Genomic DNA, 17,596 nt, shown 5'->3' with positions numbered 1-17,596 from the left:
CTGGTGTGAACTAGGCTGACTGTAACCCCCCTATCACAAACATCCCCATAGGGATGGGGAGGATGCCTTCTTCCCGACAGTTGGCACCTTGAACCAATTTGTTTCTTCCTCACTGACACTATTGCTTTCCTTATAGATAGCAGTTGTTCTGTCCTTGTAGACAGCAGACAAGAACAGGGACAGACAGTAACTTGAGAAGTATTGCACATTTAGGTATGCCTGCATCATCATATGAATATGTATACGTATGCGTTCTTTTCCCTTCCCCTTCTTGTAGAACTGTATAAATATCAGGGCATCCATTTTGCCTTTAGGGGGAGTGTCTCCCACTTACCTTTGGTGGGGTCCCTCTCCAGTATGTACTGCCTAATAAACACTGCCATGAAGCCTTGATTATTTTGCATTTGTGTCCTGCGTTTTGATTCCACAAAGACATAGCATTTTTTAATCTCAGATCTTCAGTCTGAACAGAACCAAGTTGATTTGCACATAGCTAGTCAGTATGGGGCTTTGGGAGAAGATTGGTTACTTCTTTCTCTCTCTGCAAGTGTTGAAGGATGGAAAATCACTGGTTGACTGTTGCCTGAGATAATGGCTGAGAAAGTGTCAAGATGGCGTTCTGAGAGAAAAAGACTGATTTCTCTTTGGTTTCTATACAAATAACTAGTCTGTTTTTCCTTCTATAAAGATGGTAGAAAATGTTGGAAGTCACTGCTGCCTAAAAGGAAACTTAGGAGAGTATTAAAATCTCTTCTAAGCTTGTGACTATTGTAGGGGAGGTGGGCGGGAGAGAAATCCGATAGATAGATAGATAGATAGATAGATAGATAGATAGATAGATAGATAGATAGATAGATAGATGGGGTCAAATATTTTGATTTTTTTTTATTCTAAAGTAGCCTGGTTGTTCCAACTTTTATGGAGATTGTTTAAATGAGGGTTTGAAGATGTTTGTAAATTGTTAATATTTGATTAATATCTTCTGTCAGGAATATGTCAAACTCTGCAGTTTGTTTTATTCCTTCTGCAAATAACAGAATAGACTGTTATGATAGATTAGTTCCCGCAGATATTTTTTCTTCTTTTGGCAAATAAGGGGCCTTGGCTGATGTGAGATTTGACCCCAATTCTTTTGTGCATTCCACATGAAAAAAGAACCCATAGATTACATTAGAGCAGGCCCCAGACTTTGGTTTTGTTCTTTCTGAGTAAAGGCAGATGTTGTGGCTAACATTTTCATCCCATTCTCCCCAAATCTGAGACTGAAGCAGCTGCAGGAAGGCCAGTGCTCCCCTATGTTAGCCTAGGGACTATTTCTCAAATTGATCCTTGGCACAACCTGAATTGGAATTGGATTCTCTCTGAATTGCAAACAAAGGTGGAAAGTTCTGTTCAGACCTTTGATTGCAATTGAATCTAGACTTATTCTCAGAGGCTTAATCAGTAAGAGGTTTTGTTAACCTCTCCCTATGCATGCAAATACTCATTTGCATACACAGGAGGAAGAGGTTGCTGGGAAGATGCTGGGTTCCTGTAGCCTGAAAAATGTCTGGGAAAATATCAAGATGAAACTTTTAAAGACATTTCTTTTTCTTTTTCATCACACCTCTTGTAGGCAGGACAAGGAAAATGCTTGGCTCCCTATAGCCTGAAAGGGTGGTTGGGAAGGTATCAAGGTTGGACTTTAAAAAGATTATGTTAAGGTTTTTTCTGTATGTATTAAATAATAGCATGGGTTATTTTTTATAGAAATGGAACAGTGATTAGTTTGCTATATAAAAAGTAAAAGGTGAAATTAGATGGTTATGTGAAGTTTTATATGAAGTTTGAGCATTGATAAGCCTTTTCCATTTCTATTTATTTTGATATATGGGTGTTTATACTAAGGTTGTTTGTAGCTTTCATTTGGATTTTTGGGGAGTAAAACACCTTGGTAAAATTAGACTAAGTCTTAGTACTGTACTTTATTTTTTGTGAGAAATAAATGAATGATGTATATTTGCTTGAAATATGCCATTTAGTTGAGTCAATTTGCTGTGGTAGTTAGAAGCACCAAACTGGAAACCAGGACACCAGTTTAAGTTTTAGTCTTGCCTTAGGCTTCTGTATGTATCAAATAATAGCATGGGTTATTTTGTATAGAAATGGAACAATGAATACAGTTTGCTATATAAAAAGCAAAAGGTGAAATTAGATGTTTCTAATTTGGGTGGCTGGGTGACTTTAGGCGGGTCCTTCTCTCTCAATCCTAGGAAGAAAGCAATTGTAAATCACTTCCAAAATCTTGTCAAGAAAACTGGAAGTACTTGACTGTTTCATCACCGGAGGGCAAGACTAACTTGAAGGCGTTAAAAAAAGCAGCTTCTGTGTGGAAAAAGAGGCCTGTGTCTACTATCAAGCTAAGCCCCAAGTATTTACTGCTCTCAGTGTGGAAATAATGGCCAATGGCTAACATTATTCAGACCAGGCCCCCATGTTTGTCTCACTCTTCCTGTGATGATGCCTACATTTTATCTTTATCCACCAAAATCGAGCAGCTGAAGCCATTTTAATGCTCCCCCATGGGACTGGCTTACCCCTGAATCGCAAACACAAATAGAAACCTGCTGTCTTTGGATTTGGGATCGTCAACAGGAATGGACTCTCACCTGATTTGCAGAGGCTTTAACGAGCCTGGGGGTTGGGGCAAACTGTTAACCTCTCCCGCCTCTAAATGCAAATGAACAGCCTATTGCACCACTTGTAGAATTTGCCAGAAAATGTCAAAGCCTGTGTTACCTGAAAGAAGAGCTGGGAAGAATCAAAGTGGATTTGGGATAGGCGGATCTCTCCTCTTCCTTCCCTTATGTTTAAATACATACCTTGTTCTGCTTTTAGTGCAGGTACTTGAGAAGCTTGCTTGAGTCACTGTAGCCTGAAAAAGCAGCTACACAAGGATGAAGAGTGAGCTTTGAGACTCAATGGTTAACTGTTTTTGAGTATGTCATTTTTTGAGTTGTAACTTTTTCAAAGCTGGTTTAAGTTCAAGTTTCTTTCTTTGAAGGAACAGCTGTAAGCTCTTTGCTTTCTTTTAAATGTTTGGTATGCTAATATGACATGACTAATGTACTAAGCTATGTAAGTTTATTTGGAATGAGGGAGTATGAGTTGTAGTAGGCAAGCCTTAACAAGTTGCTCTGGGAGTAAAGGTCAATGGGAGTGTTACATAAGGCCATACAAGTTTGTTTTGCTATGTTTGTGAGGTTATGGCTTGCTTAGGCCAAGCCTCACAAGTTAGTTATACTCCTTATAGAAATAAGGGCACTTGGCTATTGTATGAACAGACCCTTTTGTTTTCCTGCTTGTGGAAATCAGGGCCGTGACTAATGTTTTCATCCCATTCTCCCAGATCCTGAAGCAACAACAGGCATATTGATAGTTTTATTCTTTCCAACTTAACAAAGTTGGAAAGAAATTATTAAAAGAAGTCAGCAAGATAGCTATCCAGAACAGAACCAGACCCAATTTGCCATAGAGAGAAGCCAGTAAAAGGAAGATTGGAGCCAGATCCAGTCAGGGGATTGTGGAGGAATAAATCCCCGTGGGAGAAGCCTTGGAGCAGTGGCTTGGAATGTTGCCATCATCTCCATTCTAAGCCCCTCCCTGTTCCTTCTGGTCATGTGACCTAGAGAGGAGCTCCTGTTAAGGGGTTGGAAAGAATTTCCCTATTTTCTTTTCAAAGCCACTCAAACCAATTTGGTTGACTCTTGAATTACATATGCAGATGGAAACATTTCCTCTTCAGTTTGAGTTGAATCTAGTTTGATTTGCATTGGCCTAGTCAAGATGGGGTTTGGGCAGAAGAATGTAACCTTTCCTCTCTATGCAAACGACCAGCCACTTCTAGCTTCTGTAGAATTGCCTGTTGCCCCAAAAAAGAGGGGTGGGAAAGTACCAAGATGGGGCTTTGGTGGAAAAATATCGAGCTGTTGCTATCTGTATTTGCATGATTCGCCAGATTCAGCTCTTGTAGAAGTAACTGCAATGGCCACTCCCTGGAGACTATCAAAAGAGATAGATGGGCAATTTTTTCTTTCTTTCTTTTGGTTGTATAAATGATTAGTCTGTTCTTAAAGAACTCTGGAAGATGCTGACCTTACTATTAGGTGGAGGAGGGTCTAAGAGTAGCAACAATTGTTTAAACTGTTCTTGGAACAGCAAACTCTGACTAAATAGCTAGGCATGCCCCACACAAGTTGTTTTGTTCCTTTTTGACCAAAACACATTAGGTCAGGCAGTCAATTCTTATTATACTCAGGGTGTAAATGTTTATTTTACTCAGGGTGTAAATGTTTATTTTACTCAGGCCAGGCCTCCAAAGCTTGCTTTACTCCTTTGGGAAGTAATAGGGCAGAGCTCTCATTAGGTCTGACTGCAGAAGCGGAGGCTGGGTGCCCCTTGTGTTACAATTCCTCTGCCATCCTGCCAGCCCCTTCTGGTGTCATTGGCTCCGGCCCCCCATGCCAGCCTCCCCTCCCTGCCAGCCAGCCAGCCAGCCAGCTGCCTGCCCAGCTCTGCTCTTGTCTGAGCCAGGTGTTCGGTTCTAAGCCAAAGGCCCTTTTTCTAGATTAGTTAACACCTGCCAGATCCTGCTCCATATTGGCACAGTTTCAACTCTGAACCAAATACACCTTTTGCTTTATGCCCCAAGTTGGCACAGTCTTTGAACTCTGATCCAGGGGTATTATTGCTCCATGTTAGCTCTCTGCCAAAATGGACACCACCCTAGCACACTTTTTTAACTGAGAGGTTGGCATTGGTGCCAGGCTGCCCAGCTCTGGTTACAGAGGGAGAAAACCCTCTCAGAGGGCATCCTGTAAATCACGGAAATAGAACATTGCTAACAGCATCTAGCCACATCAGGGCGGGGAGATCTCAAAAAAGTCCAGATGGCAGTTGTGACCGAAGCCCTGACCCTTCGTACGTGAGCATGACCCTGACGCATGTACAAAAGGGGTGGGGGGTTGACTGCACGGTTGCTGCAGCCATCTTGACCTGTTTTGCCTTTTCCCATGGACATCCCCAGGTGCCTCCTGCTTTTGCCATGATGCACATATCAAAGGGGTGGGGCTGACAGCGCAGCACCGCGTGGATCAGCTGGCTGGCAGTGCTGTGTCCCCTCTTGGGCCACGCTTCATTTTTAAGCCCTGTGGGATGAGGCAGGTTGAACTGAAGTCTCTTACTGGTGGGCGAGTGGCTGCCCAGTCTGTTCCTCTGGCATTGTATCTCTCTGGGCCAGCTGTTCTGCTTTCTCTGCCAGCCACCTAACGTACCGCATTGCCAGCTAGGCAGACCATCCTGGCACCCCTGAAAGACCCACTGATGAGGCCCAGCAAAACTCCAGCACCCCACGAGGCACATCCATGGCTGTTCTTTGGAGTCCCGCTTAGAAGCTGCTCAGCCTGGCAGTCCACCAAAGCCTGTGATGGAGGGAGCAGGCTTGCCAACCCACTACACCAACCCTCTTGGTGCCCCAGAGAGACTGCAAAGCAGATGACCCCAGAAAGGGATCTCAGGATTGTCCTGCGGTGTCCCACCAAAGCAACACAAAAGACCTTCTTACTGAAAACAGTTTTGGAAAAGTTGCATTTTTGAATTGGAGTTGTCCCTCTTTTGGAGGGCTCAGCCAGCTTCTCCATAGCTAGGCAATGGGGAGGCTGTTTGTTTCTCTTCTCTTTGGGAGATGTTTCCCAAAAACGATTGTGTTAAAACCATTGAAGGTATCTAGCTGAAACCTGCCAGGGTTGATGTCTGTTAAAGAGGCTTTGATGCCTGCTATTTTCAGCCCGTTCTGCCAAAAAACAAAGCAACTTCGGTTACTTTGAATTTTCCCCCAGTAGCCAGTGGACAAATGTGGAGAAAAATCTTAACCAATTCCTCTTCCATATGCAAATGAGCAACCTGTTCCAGGGGTGGAAGGGAAAATGCTGCACTCACTGTAGCCTATAAGGATGTCAGAGAAAGTAACAGAGTGGAGCCAAAAATAAATAACCTAGAGATTTTTTCCCCTTATGCTTAAGTTTATAGTTTTTTCAAGAGACATAAAGAATAAGTTGAATCAATGTGAGTTAGAAGTGTTGTTGAAGGGTTGAGAGTTAAATTTGAATTTCTTATTTCTGCTTTAGAAGTGAATGCTGAATTAACTGGTAGCTAACAATAGGTTAATAAGATTTAGAATATATGTATATAGAGAGAGATTTATACTGTGCTGTCAAATTGTTTTTTATTGTTAGTAGTTGGTGGCCTAAATCTGGTAGATGTGATTTGCTGTTCGGGGGAACAGATGAGGTTGTATCAGCTTAGTTTTATTTCTTTTGTAAGTAACAAGAACAGCTTTATTCCTTCTGAGGAAAAGGGGTGATCAGTACTTATTAGATTAGACCCCTCAAATTTGTTTTAACTCCTTGAGAAAATGAGATCAATGGTTTTAATAGTAGAGCAGGTCAGAAATGCTTGTTCTCCTTCTGGGAATAAGAGCCACAGCTAACATTGTCATGCTGCTAAAAAATGAAGCAGCCACAAACATTTAGATGCTTTCTACAGATCATTTTCTGAAACTAAAATCTGGAACCACCCCAAATGAAATCATTTTGCCCTCAAATCTCAGGACTGAATACATGTCTCCTCCTTCAAATTTCATGTCTTCACATTGAAATGTGTCATGGCTGATTTGCGCAAGGCAGGTCCCATCAAGAGGGGGCTTTGAGAGAACCATATCTTTCCCATGTATGCAAATGAACAGCCTCCTGCATCTCCAGGAGAGGTTGCTGGGAAGACGCTTGGGCCCCTGTTGCCAGAAAGAAAGGCAGGCCAAGGCCCAAGATGGAGCTTTGGGAGAACCTACACATCTTTTCCTCTTGTTTTTATTTCATAGGCACCTCTTGTAGAAATACTAAGACCATTGGTTGGCTCCCTGTAGCTTAAAGGATGGCTGGGAAAGTATCAAAGTGAGATAACTTCATAATCACGGAGCACCTTTAAGAGTTTTAGTTATTAAACGGAAAGGTTGAGGAATTAGTATACTTGTTTTTGCTTGTGAAGCGCATTGTATAATTTTCAATCTTAGTTTTATGGTTTTCATAGGATAGTTTGTTTTCTTGAGTTCCCAGTGAAACATAGTTCTTACAATGTATGAGTAATGCATTCTCTTCTGCATAAAAAGCTGAACTGCAATGCTTTTATAGACATAATTAAATGTTCTTGGTGTTTCTGCTGGAAGTCCTGACTGGGAGAAAGTTGATATATTTTTTTAACTCTATCCGGGAACGATAGGCTGTGTATTTCAAGCCAATTTTGTCCTGTTACTTTTAAGATTTGGAGGAAATGGGTCGTGTTAGGACTAGAGTAAGCTGAAGTAAGACCATAAGCATGGTTGCGGTTTCCCTTAGTAACTGCTTCATTTAACAGCCGAGTTGCTGGTCCCAATTGTGGTCACTAAACAACAACTATCTGTATTTCCTCTGAGAATAACATATTCAGTGGGAAATATTTGGCCAGTCTCAAATGTTTGATGTAGCAATAGAGGCTTTAATGGCCTGGAGGTTTGGGGAACCAATATTAAGCCCTCCCTCCTATGTGCATATGCAAATGAGCAGCCTATTGCACTACCTGTAGATGTTGCTGAGAAGATGCCAAAGCCTGTGTTGTCTGAAAGAAGAGCCGGAAGGAATCAAAGTGGATTTTGGAGAGGAGAATCGCTCCTCTTCCCTCCCTCATGCTTAAATATCCCACTGTTTGAATATGTGGAAGATGTTTGTGTCCCTGTAGCCTGAAAGAGTGGTAGAGAAAGTATCAAGAAAGGATGGTGGGAAGAAAGAATAAATTGCTTTTTGTTTTGGAATTGTAGTTTAAAAAAGGCTAGGGTTTATGTGGTTTGGAAGATAGTAGATAATAGGTTAGTATACACTGATTGGCTTCTTAAAAATGTTTGGATTTCTGTAAGACTTAACTGTGAGCTTGTTTTACTTTTTCTGATGTGGTTGATGTTGAGTCTGGCAGGTTATGCCTGCTGCACCGCTGCAATTTCAGGTCTGCAGCCAACAGTAATGTAAGATCTGCACATTTGTAGAACAACTAAAACAAGTTAGTTGTGTAATAATGGATAATGTTAGGCCAGGGTACAAAAGAAATGATATTGCTAATGCTTTGGCTCAGCTGTTCAGTATCTTTATGGCCCATGTGTTCATCTTATCCTGACAAAAATTGAAATAGCTGTAGGTGGTGTGAAATAGCTGTAGGTGGTGTGACAGTTACTGTCAATGGGCTGTTTTCTGAATGGAATCTTGAAGCAGGTTGATAGGCCTTGAATCACAGCTTGGAGCAGAGTCATACCTTTCACAAATTTTTTCACAATTTTTTAATGTGAATCTAATCACAACAGATTCATGCATAAGTCTATTAAAATGAAATTTACTTGCATTAGGAATTAGGTATATTAGGTGACTGTATATTGAGTTGCAAGTTGTCATGTCACAGTGCTTACTCTGAAGCATCTTCTCTCCTTGATGCCCATAGGTGTAAGCATTTGTGATGCAGGCAGGCAGAGGAAAGGGCACAGTATAAAGTGCATACAAGCAATCAGCCTTATTGAGTATATGCAAATGCTGGCCTTGAATTTATTGGAACTGTTGTTCTAATTCCTAAAACTGTAACCGCTTAAAGCAGAGTCACTCCTACTATCACCATTCTACGAAGATCTGAAATTCAAGAGTATATGAATTTTCTGTAGCCTTAGGAAAGTGTCTACTCTTACAATCCAATCAGTGGCATATGTTAATGCATATAGGTAATGCACGTTTATGGGTATTGGGCATTAAAGAGCATCCTTTCCAATATAGCTGTTTGAAATTAGAGCATTTTTTATCCTGATCATCTTTCCTGCTTTGCTCTTGTGGAATAAGTCATCCTTCAGTGCTGGTACTGAGTTACAGAAACAGATAATGTATGGATCCATTTTGTCAGACTATCTGTCTACTAATGTCATTTTATGTTTTTATTCTACGTTCATGCTATGAATCATTCTGTCTTCTCTGGATCCATGCCTGATCACTGAGCAAGAGAACAGTCATGGAAATGGTGCAGCTAGTTGGTTGTAAGACAATTCCAGTTGCTGTGCTATTCACTCAGCCAGTTTAGCCCACATATTTAAATTGACTCACTGAAATCATAATCCTAAAATGACATCCTTTGCACGCATTCATTTAAGCAGTCCCATTAGCCCAAAATAAGATGGGCCTTTCATGTGACTTGGCTCTTGAGAAGATGTTTCAATCCTGATTAATTTTTCTTCTTTTTTTCATAGGTTGCTGGATATTGAAAGCCAAATGATCTATTTTGCAACTTTCTATGCAGGAACTGGCTGTGCTGTTCTGGTGCTTGGATACCTCCAAGTCAGTATTTACTTCTAGTCCCTCATCTCCCACCCCACCCCAGAACAGAAAAGAAGTCAGTTATTTAACAGCCAGGGTTCATCTATATTAAGTGACAATTCAAACTCCTATAAACGTAATTGATTTGGAAATCAGTAATACTTTCCATATTATATAACCCATTTTTCTACCATAGGCTCCTGAAACAGACAATTCTTGTCATTGTTGATTTGCAAAAACATTAAATAATAGGAAATACTAATCAAAGTCCAATCATACAAAGTATTATGCATTAACCGGTAGCCTTCTTCTCCCCCCTCCCCCGCCACTTCTTACATACGTGGACATATATGTGGACAGAATAATAGGCCATTATGGAAATAGGAGTTATGTGCCTTCTTGATCTGAGACAAATTTTTGTACTGCCTTAGGACTAATATTGATTTTGGGGCTGGGGGGACTGAGTAGACATTGATTTATTTATAAACCACAGGGATCCATTTGCAAGCCAAAATGCTACACCTTCAGAATAATGTGTAATATATCTATGCAGTTGGAAAAAAGCCAAAATCAAAAGGAATAAGCTGATGCAGGAAAGAAAAGTGCTATAGCCAGTACTTGAGTAAACAGAGATGGGATGGATTTCTACAGCTGAGTTTTAAAAAGGCCTGGTCTCAGGTTCCCACATGTCTATTATGCCTAGATTTTCCAGCTAGGTTTTTCTTGATCTGGTATTCTTCTAATAGCAAAACTGCAGATCAAAGTGCTTGAAAAATAAGTTTGTGCACCATTATCCATCTTCCCTTTGATGCTGCTGATGAGTGTTTCTACATGCTAGAGTATGAACTCAGTTCACATGAGGAAGCCCAATACTTTGGACAGCATAATGCAGAGTCTTCTTCAGAATCCTCTGCTATGTGCAATGGTCCTCTCACAGCCAGTCTGATGTGTCAGAGGTTCCCTGGAGGTAGAACATTTGGAAACTCCGGTCTTACAAAAGGCAAGACGGTGATACGGTGTTATTCCCATAAATAGCACCATTGCAGCACGATCCCCATGTCTAATATTTTCCATTCTGAGTTAATGTAACCAAGCAGTTCCACTAATGTCCCAAGTGTAATTCTGCCTGTCAGTTTCACCTAAAGAAAGGAGATGTTTGATTTTTCTTTCTCTTTTTCAGTGTGTGCAAAGATGATGGCAGTGGAAGGCATACAATCAATGCTATGGATACTGGGAAATAGACTGTTATCTGTTTAGCTCACTGTATTGTCAGTTTGGCACTGTGTTTTAGTAGTCAAGGAAAGGGTTATTTTTCTTCTAATTGTGCTTCTTCCCCCCTGCCCCGCTTTTCTTAGATCTGCTTATGGGTAATATCAGCTGCTCGTCAGACACAACACATCCGAAAAGCCTATTTCAGGAAAATAATGAGGATGGACATAGGCTGGTTTGATTGTACATCAGTGGGGGAGCTCAACACACGAATTTCTGAGTGAGTAATTTAAGATAGCCACTGATGTGACTACATGCCAATAAACAGTCTCTGGAAAGTCAGTAAATGTTTAAAAAGTTATTTCTACCAGCTTGATTCTCAGCTGTGCCAACTTGTCCACTGGACTGCCACAACTGTTGTCCATAATAAGCCTGCAAATGGCTTTATGAAGCTGCTGTTGGCAGGGCCAGGCCTAGCATCAGGGACCTTGTTTCTTGCTACAGGAGAGCCAATATTTTGTGGGTGTGTTGAGATGTCAATATAGTAATAAAGACAGAGACAACCACAGACCTGGCTGAAGATGGTTGAATCACATGCAGGTAATAAGATAAAGATGGCACTTAGACATTTTTCTAGATGGACAAAAATATCTGAGGAAAGTCCATCTGGCCGGGTGTTTTTTACAAGCTGATAGTGCTTGATGAGCATCCATGCAAATTTTATTTTCCCCATCTTGTCCTTGCTAAGCAGAACCTCTGAAAGAGGGCCTAACCAACCCTCGGGGAGGATAAAAAATAGAAGCCCACATTTTATAACATGTAGAATCTTGGGGTGTTTCAGCAGAACAAGACACTTGGAAATTTAGGACCCTCTGCTTGCACTAAGTTTAAGTTTAATCTTATGTACAGGAAATAAATTCCCTAGATAAAAGAGTGATCAAATGAATAATTACCATGATAAATCATTCTCATCAACATTTCCCCAGTGTAGAAAGGAGTGATATCGTTCATGCACATTGGGAATTGAAATGAAAGCAAAATGTATCTGCTGCTTCAACTTTTCTTGTTCTCCACAGTGACATTAATAAAATAAATGATGCTGTTGCTGATCAAGTAGCAATCTTTATCCAGCGCTTCACCACCTTTGTTTGTGGATTCCTGCTAGGATTTGTCAGAGGCTGGAAGTTGACCTTGGTTATTATCGCAGTTAGTCCTCTAATTGGGATCGGAGCTGGCATAATTGGCCTGGTACGGAAGAATGTCCTTTATATTGAAAGAGGGTTCCTGAGGTCATTTAGAGAGACCTGGGGATTGGGGCAAGATTTTCAGGAAGTGCCTTTGTAACACTCCATCAAACCATTTATTTCTCCTTTTTCTTTTTAAAAGTCTAGTGGTCATTTATTTGACACAATTTCCCAGGAGTATTTTCTGTCATTCCTTATAAGAACTGATAGGTGGGCACCTCGAGAAACCATTGGTTTGCCCTTGCCTGCTTCTTCCCAGGGCTGAGAGAAAGAGTGACTGGCCCAAAGTCACCCAGCTGGCTTCATGCCTAAGTCAGGACTAGAACTCACCGTCTCCCAGTTTCTAGCCTGGTACCTGAACCACTAGACCAAACTGGCTTCCAGTTTTTTCTTTTGTTCCATGCAACTGAAGGAGAGAGCTCTGACGTATGACACTGTATACCACACAGCATTGGGTCACCTTTAAAGTGTCTCACGACTCTTTGCTGCTTGATTAAAAGAGTTGCTGCTCTTTGTTTAATCAACATGATCATCTGTTGGGATTTTGGTCCTGTGAAGGCAAGCCTTTAACCCATCTCAGCTGTACCTACATAGAATCCTCTACAAAACAAGAAGGCTAAGAAAGCCTTCCTAACAAATAGGTTCCCCAAAGGCACAAAGCATTGTGCTAACCTGCTCATGAGTCCAATTTCATTAACTAACTAGGTAATTTAGTTAGACCAGTGTTTTTCAAATTTGGCCACTTTAAAAACTCCCAGAATGGGAGTTGAAGTCCACACATCTTAAAGTGGCCAAGTTTGAAAAAGACTGAGTTAGACTTTGGCCTATGGAACAGCAACCTTTAAAAAGAGCCTTTCTGCCATATTCATTCTTCTGACTTTTGTTTTTGTTGTTGTTGAAGTCTGTGGCAAAGTTGACAGGTCTAGAGTTAAAGGCTTATGCAAAAGCTGGTGCCATCGCCGATGAAGTGCTCTCATCAATCCGAACCGTGGCTGCTTTTGGAGGGGAAAGGAAAGAAGTTGAAAGGTTGGTTATATATCAGGGTTGCTTCAGAGCACTAAGCAAGCCAGCTGAATCAAAACAGACCATGATTGCTTAAGTGCTAAAGATGAATGTTAACATATTGTGACAATTGAAAATAAGCTCTTTCTTGAATGAATAGACTTAAGCTATGTCTAGGGAGATGCTCTATTTTTAGTCTAGCTTGTGACAGATGCATGAAATGGTAAGATGCCATAAGAGTTTCCTCAGATTTAGCTGCTTTGGTTAAACCAGCAATATTGTAGAGCTGGCCTAGTAGTAGTTCCAAAGTGGATGGCTTCATCCATTATGCTTATGTAGGAACACAGAGATAGCCTTGAAGAATGCAACAGCCATTAGAGAAACATCAGCTTAGCTCAAAAAGACAGGAGGGGGTGTGGAAGAAACCCAAGACTGCCCTGTCTTGATTTTCTTTGGTATAAGTGGGAGGGGAGAGAATCTCTCTCTGGCTTTCAAGATTGTTATTATACCCTATAACAATAAAGTAGAGCTCCAGTAGGCCTTAAGGTGTCTGTTTCCTACCTGGCCTACTTTGAAAGGCTGATAGTGTTAAACAATGGGTATTTAATTATAGTTTCTTGATTAATTTATGCAACAAATAAAGATGTAAACCAAGGCTTAGTAACCACAATGGCTAAGCTCATGCAATTGGCTAAACCAAAACTAAACAGATCACATTATGACTTAGCCATATGTGTGAACCTAGTCACTGCTTGGGCAGCAAATCACCAGAGTTTAGACATGGGTCTTTCCCAGACTTTCCTGGAAATGCAAAGGATGGGCTGTGACACCACATTACAAGGCATCTTCCTATAGAGCGTCACAGTTCTTATTTTGCAGTGATGTAACCTGTAAAATGATCCTTCATTTGAGTCAACCTTATTTTTTTGAAATGTGCTCTTTCAATATACCTTTTGTTCTTTCTACAGATATGACAAAAATCTGGTGTTTGCTCAAAATTGGGGGATTAGAAAAGGAATCATAATGGGATTTTTCACGGGCTACATTTGGTGTATCATTTTCCTGTGCTATGCGCTGGCCTTCTGGTATGGCTCAAAACTTGTCCTTGAAGAACAGGAATACTCTCCAGGCACTCTTTTGCAGGCAAGTGCTTTCTAAAGCCTTCCTCCTTTAAGCACAAACAGTCATTTAGCTATCAGGAGAGCCAGCGACCCCCCAAAAGCCTTCCCTTTCTGCCCAACTGCTTGCTTTGACCCTGGAGTGATTATTTTGTAAACTGAATTATTAAAAAAAAGATGGTCGACCTCTGTAGATAGCATTGTAGTAGCCATTCACTTGGAATCCAGAAAATACAAAAAGAAAACTCATCCATGTGGGTTTTCCTATTTCTTTTGTCCTGCCCCACTGCCCAGTGTTTCCAAAAGAGTTGGTGGCTAGCCAAACTGAAGGGAAGTTTGCAGAGTGTAAATATGGAAGGGTGAGTGGAAGAACCTTTCCTCTGACCCCAGGGCTGGGTTGGATCTAAGCCCTGAGGAAGCCAAGTCACTTCCTTTCTTGGAGAGGTGGGTCTGGGAGTGATGGCACCCTGCAGCAAAATGTTGCAGTGAAACATGTTCCTGTTGGCAACCCCTTTCCAGGAGCTTCCATTATAACACTGTGCAAATCATTAAAAGTGCTGCTGCCTTTGGGAACAGAAACAAAGCCTCTCTCTTCCAGCTGTGAAAGCAGCTGTGCCCTTTCCAAGGTTCATGCAGCTGCTTCAGAAGTTGTTCCCTGCTGTCTCTTGTGCAGAACCAGGTCGCTTCAAGCAAATGCTTTGCCCAGCCTCGCTCAATGCCATAACCTTTCCACCATATGTTCTTCCCACCCCTCCAGCCCCAGTGTTGCTGTCAAGGAGCGTTGCATGTCTGCTGCAAACAGATCTGTCTTTTGGGGTTGGGGAGCTGTTTCTTTCTTTTTCTGAAGATGTGTTGCATTTCTGCAGGCCTTGAACTTCAAGCTGGTTGATGCTTCCCTGTGGTGTAGGGGGAGTACCATAAGGCTCAGCATTCAGCTAGTCTGCTTATTATTAGTACTTACCAAGTATTTTCTAGACCTCTAAATCTTGCTTGGAATTAAGGGGCCAATCCCTGATGTGAAAGCTGAAATAGCTTCCCTAGATTGGGAAGGAAAAGAATCACTCTAGGCTTTATATTGTATTCCTGCCTTCTGATAGAGAGAAATAACCTTTATGATGTTATTTCTCAAAAGAACAAAGCATTTTATCTGCCTTCCAGAAATACTCCTTTTGGACTTCTATAGCTTCTAATTGTAATTTAGTATTGGCACCAAGAAACTTAATTATTTTTTCCCTTTATCCCTCTCAGGTTTTTCTCGGTGTCCTGATAGGTGCTTTAAATCTGGGTCAGGCGTCCCCTTGCTTGGAAGCCTTTGCAACAGGTCGAGGGGCTGCCACGAATATCTTTGAGACAATAGATGAAGTGAGTAACCGAGTCCTTTGATGCTGCCTGTTTGCTTTTTGGGGGGAGGGGGGAGAAATAGGCGAAGAGAGCTTCAAGTAATGGAAACTAAGCTTCTGCCAAGAGTACAAATGAGAAATATTATAGTGATTAAAAGAAATTGATTGCAAGTTAAAGCAAGCCAGCATCCTGTCTGGGTATTTACAAAGAGTGCATTCATCCAAGTGACATTCCTAAATGATTTTCTTATGAATATTCAGCTTCTCACTGAGCCCCACTTTGTCTGTCAAAGGAGGCTATACTTTATAAGGTACCTGATCATCAAGAAAGGCAGTGAGACAATTTGCAAATTAAGTGGTTTCAGGAACTAAGTCTTTTTGGCCCCTCAGGCGTGTGATTATAAGAAAGAAAAGAAGGCCAGAAGCTCCAAGAATGATATTAATATGTATAGCACTGCCAATGCTTCAGGAAATTGCAAGAAAAAACACCCATTAAATCTTTCCCACAATAATTCTCTGGATACCAACGAACTATGGCTGTACAAGCCAATGATACAATGAATATTAGTTTTATTCCTTGTTTTGCCAAAAATAATTTTTAAAGTGGAATGCATATAAATAGGCAGGTCTATGCATACTGAAGACAGCCAGTTTGGTGTAGTGGTGAAGGCACCAAGCTAGAAAGTAGGAGACCGAGAGTTCTAGTCCCACCTGAGGCACCAAGCCTGGTGGGTGACCTTGGGCCAGTCCGTCTCACTCAGCCCTAGGAAGGAGGCCAGGGCAAACCACTTCCAAAAAAGATTGCCGAGAAAACTGCAGAGACTAGTCTGGGCAGTCACCAGGAGTCAAATTGACTTGAAGGGATAAAAACAAAACAAAAACACATACTGAGCTGTTGACTTAAGCAAGTCTCTTCTGCACTGGAGCAAGAAACCAAGTTCTTGTCACCCTCAGCCATGGAAACTCCCTGTTGACTTTGGGCCAGTCCCTCTCTCTCAGTTCAAACTACCTCCTAGGGTTGTGGTGGGGGAACATAGGAGGAGCGAGTACTGTGTACGTCACCTTTTGCTCCTGAATGAAAGATGGGATATAACTAGCAAGCCAATCACTTGAATACTTGTGTGGTCTGAGCCTTTCACTTATGGCTATTCTGGGTGCCCTAAATGGATGATATAAAAGCAGCATAGCCAGATGTGCTGGCATCAGGCCTCAGGGTGAGGGTGCACACTGGATAGTTACATTTAGAGTTTCAAGAGTTTGGAGAGTTCTCTAACTGGGAACTAGGTGGTCTACCAAAACATTCATGGACTTGTTAAGTACTGGGTTGGGAGTGGAAATCAATAAGAGATGGAACGACCACACGGGCATTCTGAAAGTCAGTTCAAGATATAAGAGCCAGAAAAGGAGGAAGGATAAATCCTTCATATGGAGATATGGAACTAGTTGTAAACTGAAAGAACGCTTCTTTAGAAAAAGCAAAATGAGTGACCCGATTAATTCTACCCCAGAAACCTAGTATTGACTGCATGTCAGAAGATGGCTACAAACTGGATAAAGTCCGGGGTGAAATTGAATTCCATAATGTAACCTTCTATTACCCATCCAGGCCTGAGGTTAAGGTAAGAACTCAAAAGATTCTATTGTGCAGCATTGCCGTAACTTCCAGATTTATTCTGGGCACCTAGGCTAGGACTTTTCAAATACAATGTCTTTTTCTTTTTTTAAAAAAAACCAGATTTTAGAAAAACTCAGCATGATTATCAAGCCAGGTGAAACCACAGCCTTTGTTGGCCCAAGTGGAGCAGGGAAAAGTACCACAATTCAGCTGATCCAGCGCTTCTACGACCCTACAGAAGGCATGGTGAGACTTTGACCTAACTCTATCATCTTTGTTTTCATTGGAAAAATCCTGAGGCCTGATCCATTCTTGCTGGGTAGTTATGTTTGCAATTTGCTATGAAGCTGTGTTCTTGGCCTCCTATAATCAACTGGTCTGTGGACTCAGAGAGCAAAATAGCATTCATTCATTCATTCATTTGCAGAATTCAAATGGCCACCTATCTCATATAATGATCCTAGGCAGCGCACAATAATCAATAAAAACAGAGATACAAACAAAATCACCTTTCCCCACAGGCACCAGACCAAACAGCTTCCCAGTTCAGCCCCCATCCTAGCCCAATACTTTGGGGGAAGGGCCAGGTCTTCATGGCCTTCTGGAAGGCTAAAAGGGTAGGGAACCCTTGAATCTCATGTGGGAGGCTATTCCAAAGGAC

The 17,596-nt window shown here is 41.5% G+C and overlaps 1 protein-coding gene across 2 annotated transcripts in view; it reads left to right on the top strand.

Moving 5' to 3' along the window:
• Positions 1 to 17,596, top strand: part of ABCB11 (ATP binding cassette subfamily B member 11) — a 64,139-nt gene that overhangs the window by 13,675 nt on the left and 32,868 nt on the right. For both annotated transcript variants that reach the window (XM_025174620.2, XM_025174618.2), the window contains exons 7-14: positions 9,341 to 9,428; positions 10,763 to 10,896; positions 11,693 to 11,864; positions 12,762 to 12,886; positions 13,831 to 14,005; positions 15,229 to 15,342; positions 16,829 to 16,939; positions 17,056 to 17,181. In XM_025174620.2, coding sequence (XP_025030388.1) covers positions 9,341 to 9,428; positions 10,763 to 10,896; positions 11,693 to 11,864; positions 12,762 to 12,886; positions 13,831 to 14,005; positions 15,229 to 15,342; positions 16,829 to 16,939; positions 17,056 to 17,181 — 1,045 coding nt within the window. The remainder of the gene's footprint in view (positions 1 to 9,340; positions 9,429 to 10,762; positions 10,897 to 11,692; positions 11,865 to 12,761; positions 12,887 to 13,830; positions 14,006 to 15,228; positions 15,343 to 16,828; positions 16,940 to 17,055; positions 17,182 to 17,596) is intronic.

Source organism: Python bivittatus, unplaced genomic scaffold, assembly GCF_059951505.1.
Source record: "Python bivittatus isolate LINGU-HERP-01145 unplaced genomic scaffold, Pbiv_v1 ctg000480_np1212, whole genome shotgun sequence".
Lineage (NCBI taxonomy): Eukaryota > Metazoa > Chordata > Lepidosauria > Squamata > Pythonidae > Python > Python bivittatus.
Note: the sequence above shows the minus strand (reverse complement) of the source record. Positions and strands in the feature narration are given on the sequence as shown.